Here is a 6,179-nt window from a genome sequence, read left to right as displayed (position 1 = left end):
GTTGGTCCGGAAAACTCTGGACGGAGCAGTCCCGGTTAGGTTTATTCAATCCCCGACTGAAAGTTTAGATCTTTGGTCGGGAAAACACTTAGATCTCTAGTCGAAAAGATGATCCAGGTTTAAAAAATGTTAAGTCACACACGTGCCACAACGCTTAGAACCTAGGTCAGATGTCGGCAATTCGGGTGCTGTAGTGGTAAAAGGACCGATATCACAAAGTGGGGTGATTAAATAGGCCACATGGCACCTGACACAAAGAAACACACGACCACAAACCGACGCTTCCCCGACAAAAATCGAAACGAATCACGTGACTACGGCACCTGATAACTCATCAGGTCACGCACCCACATTAACCACAAAATGTGCACCAAGTGCAAATGGAGCTATTAAGCGATCGGAATCGGTCTACTAGTGTAACTAGGCCCACGGACAGTACGTAACAGTGGTTCAAACGGAACTGGGAACAGACAACGTGTTTCCTCAGGGCTAGTCCTAGAGTGCCATCAAGATTTAGCTAACGCCTCGGTAGATAGGAGCAAAGGTAATCGCATTGCCGACACTTTAGGCAGGGAAGCGGCTGGACTAGAAATTTTAGGACTTAGTGACACCTACGGCCTGATGACTTCGACAATTGCGAAACCCATGCTCAATCCCTAAAGAGATAGGATGGAATCAAAGGATGCAGTCTTGCCAGGATCACCCTGGGAAGCTGGCGCCGAAGAAATATTTGGCGATGACCAGGAAAAACCTACGTTTAACAGTAGGATACCTCTATGCAGGATGTGTGAACAGGAAGATGAAACTGTCGGGCATGTCTTATGCGAGTGTCCGGAGTTATCGCCAATAAAAGAGTGTGTGTGTTCGGTGAGTCTTGGCCTACACCTGCCGACATAAAAGAGATGTCCCCTAGTGACCTGTCCATCTTCCTGGGAGAGGCAGGATGAACGGTGACAACTCGGGAGGATGTACAATGGATCACATGTGGTCTAAGTGCTGTGGATTACACTCACCCTCCCCACTCTACAGATACAGATATACTTAACTTTGGATTTCCTAGACAAACTTTTTTTTTTTTTTTTCTTTTTCCATGGGTCTGTCGGCTGTCAGCTCCAGATAGCACGTAAGCCTAATGGCTTATTGTACTGTCCCCATGTTTGTGGTACTTTAGTTACACCAGTCCATTATCCCTGTTTCCCGTACGAGGTGAAGAAGGTCCTTGCTTGGTGCTCTTTGTATCTCTTTCAGTACTAACTTAGTTTTCCCGAAGATTGTTTGTCGCCTTTGACCAAGTGCTTCACATTCTCATATGATGTGTTCAAACGTTTCGATTTCCTCCTCGCATAGTCTGCAGTCCAGGTTATCATCGAATAGTTTCATGGTGAACAGGTGTTGTCTCACAGGTCCATGCCCTGTGAGAAGCGCTGTTAGGTCTTTCAGTTCTTTCCTGCTGTACTTTAGCAGTTCTTGAGCCTTATTTTTATTTGGTCCTGCAATAGCTTGCTTCCCATGCTTATTTCCTGGGTACGTCTTCCAGCGTTCCAGGTGTTTTGTGTTGATCCATTCTCCAGTGACCCGTCTTGTTGAGCATCTAGGTATGCCTACAGATGGTTCTGGTCCAATCATGTTTGCATTTGAGCCTTGCCTGGCAAGTTCATCTGCTTTTTCATTTCCAGGAATGCCTGAGTGACCTGGTACCCATACAAGTTTTACCCTGTTACGTTCTGCCAGTTCCGTAATTCTCTGTAGACACTCATCTACCAGTCTTGACGATGTTTTGCACGTAAGCAGTGCTTACAAGGCCGCCTGGCTATCAGTTATTATTAGAATTTGCTTATTTTTGTAAGTCCTTCTAATGTTTTCTTCTATGCACCATAACAGAGCATATATTTCCGTTTGAAAAACTGTGGCGTGTTTTCCTAGTGGTATGCTGATGCTTACCTTAGGTCTCTCGCCATAAACTCCTGCACCACTTCCCCTTTCCTGTTTAGATCCATCTGTGAACCATATTAGACAGTCCTGGGTCAGTTTTTTCGCATTATTTACCCAGAATTTTTGATCCAGTATTACCTCAAATTTCCTCTGAATGTGATATTTAGGACACATGTAATCCGATCTCATTTCAAGAATTGGATCCCTTACTGTGTTCCAAATTGATGTTGTACCTGTCGTTGTTATGTTCCCCGGCAGGTCAATCAAGTCCCGGAGCCTTTGGTAAGCACATCTTGCCTCCCCTAAAATTATTAGGTCCAGTGGAGGCAGGTCTAATATAGTTTCCATGCTCGCAGTAGGAGTGGTTCTTATTGCACCAGTTATGCCTAGACAGGCCATTCGTTGAATCCTCTCTAGTTTGTGTATCGCAGTGTTTTGCATGACTTTTGGCCACCAGCTTACAGCTGCGTAAGTTATTGCTGGTCTGATCACCCTGGTGTACACCCAGTGCACCATACCAGGTCTGAGACCCCATGTTTTTCCATACATTCATCTAACCATTGCAAATGTGGTTACCGATTTGTTTATGACTTTTTCCAGATGCTGGTTCCAGGTTAGTTTTGAGTCTAGGATGACTCCTAAATACTTAACCTCTCCCTTGAATGTTAACTCTTCACCATGAAGAAAAATTGGTCCAATTCCATCCAATTTTTTCCTTCTGGTAAATGAGACGATGGTGGCTTTTGTGGGGCTTATATTCAGCCCTTCACTTGCAGTCCATCTTGCTACAGTATTTAGGGCCATCTGCATCCTTTCCCGTATTGTACTTGTGAACTTCCCTTTCACCATGATAACTATGTCGTCGGCATATCCATTAACATGGAAGCCTTCCCTGCTCAGCTTATTGAGCAGTCCGTCAACGACAAGGTTCCATAGGATAAGCGATAGGTTACCACCCTGGGGACATCCTCCAGCTACTTGCACTGAAAGACTTTCACCCATGAGTGAAGAATGTACCAATCTGTTTTTGAGCATGCCCTTGATCCACCTGCAGCAGGTCAAGTCCTCTTTCTTTGGCTGCCGTGAAGATTGATTTAAAAGAGGTATTATCAAAAGCACCTTCTATATCCAAGAAGGCACCCAATGTTATCTCTTTGTTTTCCAGGCCTTGTTCCAGTCGATGTACAACCTGGAAAAGCGCTGTTTCTGTTGACTTGCCTGTTGTGTACGCATATTGGTCGTGGTGTAGTGGTCTATTAACTAAAACACCATCCCTTATATGTCTGTCCACCAGTTTTTCCAATGTTTTTAAAATAAATGACATGAGACTGATTGGTCTAAATGATTTAGCCAATTTTAGGACTTAGTGACTCCTACGGCCTGATGACTTCGACAATTGCGAAACCCATGCTCAATCCCTAAAGAGATAGGATGGAATCAAAGGATGCAGTCTTGCCAGGATCACCCTGGGAAGCTGGCGCCGAAGAAATATTTGGCGATGACCAGGAAAAACCTACGTTTAACAGTAGGATTTCTGACTGGCCACTGTCAACTAAAGAAACACCTCCATACTATGGGGCTAGTGGACACACCTCTATGCAGGATGTGTGAACAGGAAGATGAAACTGTCGGGCATGTCTTATGCGAGTGTCCGGAGTTATCGCCAAAAAAAGAGTGTGTGTGTTCGGTGAGTCTTGGCCTACACCTGCCGTCCATCTTCCTGGGAGAGGCAGGATGAACGGTGACAACTCGGGAGGATGTACAATGGGTCACATGTGGTCTAAGTGCTGTGGATTACACTCACCCTCCCCACTCTACAGATACAGATATACTTAACTTTGGATTTCCTAGACAAACTTACGATCGAAGTAATTATTTTGACCACCTGGACAATTTGGCTTTTTTTAGACTCACCAAAACGACCTGTTTGGATTTACTTACCGAAATTGAGCCGGAATTGAAACATAATAATGACTTGTGAGTCCTATTGATGAATTCTTTAGATAAAATGTAATTTGTGGTTTTGTGTTTTTGGTTTAATTTTCAACATAATTATACATTTTTAGAAACAATAGTGTGTCACCAATAAATCAACTACTATCAACACTTCGGTTGTATGCGTGTGGTGGTCACCAAATAAGTATAGGTGACTTTATCATCAAACAACGGTTTCCAGAATTGTGAAAAAAGTTACTAATGCTATAGCAAGACTTAGACCAAGATATGTAACAATGCCAAATGATCATGAAGCTATACAAATTGGAACCAAGTTTCATAATACGGGCGGGTTTCCAAAAGTGTTAGGATGTATAGATGGAACACATATTAAAATACAAAGTGCAGATGAGTGAAGTATTTTAAGTGTCTAAACCCTAGAATAAGAAAAATTTTATTAGATTTATATAATTATTTACAGTTTCCTATATCACATGAAAAAAATGTCCATATTAAATATGTTTTTAGTGTAGTTTGAATTTGTTTGCGTGGGAGATTTCGAATTTTTTCAGGAATGTAATTATAGTTATTTACATTACTAGTGGAGTATGAGCATTTTTATAGTCACGAGTGGGAGTACGTTAATTTGCCATACCCCACGGGTGATGTACAACATTTTATCTACGACCATCAGAAGCAGCGTAAAGTAAGAAAAAAATTCATATTTTGTGCAATGTGAACTATTTAGGAACGTCTCGTATAATATGCTTGCTACGGGTAGTTATTTGTTACCCTTAAATCTTGTCATCTACGCTGTACTGTTTTGGTGTTGTTGCTATGGTGGCCATTTGTTTCCACATATCACTTAAGCGACAATTTAACAGTGTCAGTCACAAATTTTTAAAAGTGCATTTCGTTATGAACATGTCTGAAGAACTTCCGTCAGATATTGAAGAAGCTGCCGCAAACGTGGTATCTGGCTTGTTGCCTGCCAAGTCAAAGGAGAAATATGAAAAAATGTATCAAAGTTATGTTTAAATTCAATAAACAATTACAGCAGAAATTTTCATTTAAAGTTGTTTTATCGCACTATATTTTTGGAAAGCTTGAAATCTACTCTATCTTTTGTTTTCTATGACATTTTGACGTATCTTGTCAAATAAGGGAGTAATTTAGATTCAAAGCAGCGAGTGTCACAAAATTTGTGATTTTTTAGTGAAGAAACTTTGACGCCCTCTAGCGGCCGCACGGTATGACCAATTAACTCATGTGGGGATATTTTTGAGAAGCTTGAAATCTGCTCTATCTTTTGTTTTCTATGACATTTTGACGTATCTTGTCAAGTAAGGGAGTAAATTAGGGTGAAAGCAGCGGGTGTCTAAAAATATGCGATTTTATGGTGAAGCAACTTTGCCGCCCTCTAGCGGCCAAACGGTATTATCAATCAACTCATGTGGGGATATTTTTGAAAAGCTTGAAATCTGCTCTATCTTTTGTTTTCTATGACATTTTGACGTATCTTGTCAAATAAGGGAGTAATTTAGATTCAAAGCAGCGAGTGTCTAAAAATGTGCGATTTTATGGTGAAGCAACTTTGACGCCCTCTAGCGGACAAGTAAATATTTTGACAGAAAATTCAAAATGGCGGTCTAGAACGTCATTTTGTCAGTCATTTCTTGAAACTACGCAAAATTTCCTTTAAAATGAGGGGCAAGTCAATATTTTGACAGAAAATTCAATATGGCGGCCTTGAACGTCATTTTGTCAGTTATTTCTTGAAACTACGTGAAATTTCCATTAAAATGAGGTGCAAGTCAATATTTTGACAGAAAATTCAAAATGGCGGCATGGAACGCCATATTTTCTGTCATTTCTTGGAATTACGCGAAATTTCCATTAAAATGAGGTGCAAGTCAATATTTTGACAGAAAATTCAAAATGGCGGCCTAGAACGCCATTTGTCTGTCATTTCTTGAAACTACCTGAAATTTCCTTTAATATGAGGTGCAAGTCAATATTTTGACAGAAAATTCAAAATGGCGGCCTAGAACGTCATTTTGTCAGTCATTTCTTGAAACTACGTGAAATTTCCTTTAAAATGAGGTGCAAGTCAATATTTTGACAGAAAATTCAATATGGCGGCCTAGAACGCCATTTGTCAGTCATTTCTTGAAACTACGTGAAATTTCCTTTAAAATGAGGTGCGAGTCAATATTTTGACAGAAAATTCAAAATGGCGGCCTGGAACTGTCAAAAAATTTAACTTTTTTATTTGTCAAGTTAGAGTTTACGTCTCGGTGTCATTTTATGTT

General features: G+C 40.8%; 1 protein-coding gene across 1 annotated transcript; it reads right to left on the bottom strand.

Moving 5' to 3' along the window:
* Positions 1–1,305: 1,305 nt before the first annotated feature.
* LOC145737337 (uncharacterized) lies at positions 1,306–2,481 on the bottom strand. Its single transcript, XM_081991976.1, has 2 exons — positions 1,942–2,481; positions 1,306–1,743 (listed from the first exon to the last, which is right to left on the bottom strand). Exons 1-2 carry the CDS (start codon positions 2,479–2,481, stop codon positions 1,306–1,308), a joined length of 978 nt encoding a protein of 325 aa, XP_081848102.1.
* Positions 2,482–6,179: the final 3,698 nt, after the last annotated feature.

The sequence above is a fragment of the Ips typographus genome, linkage group LG13 (genome assembly GCF_016097725.1).
Source record: "Ips typographus isolate SLU linkage group LG13, UJ_Ityp_2.0, whole genome shotgun sequence".
Taxonomy (NCBI): Eukaryota; Metazoa; Arthropoda; class Insecta; order Coleoptera; family Curculionidae; genus Ips; species Ips typographus.
Note: the sequence above shows the minus strand (reverse complement) of the source record. Positions and strands in the feature narration are given on the sequence as shown.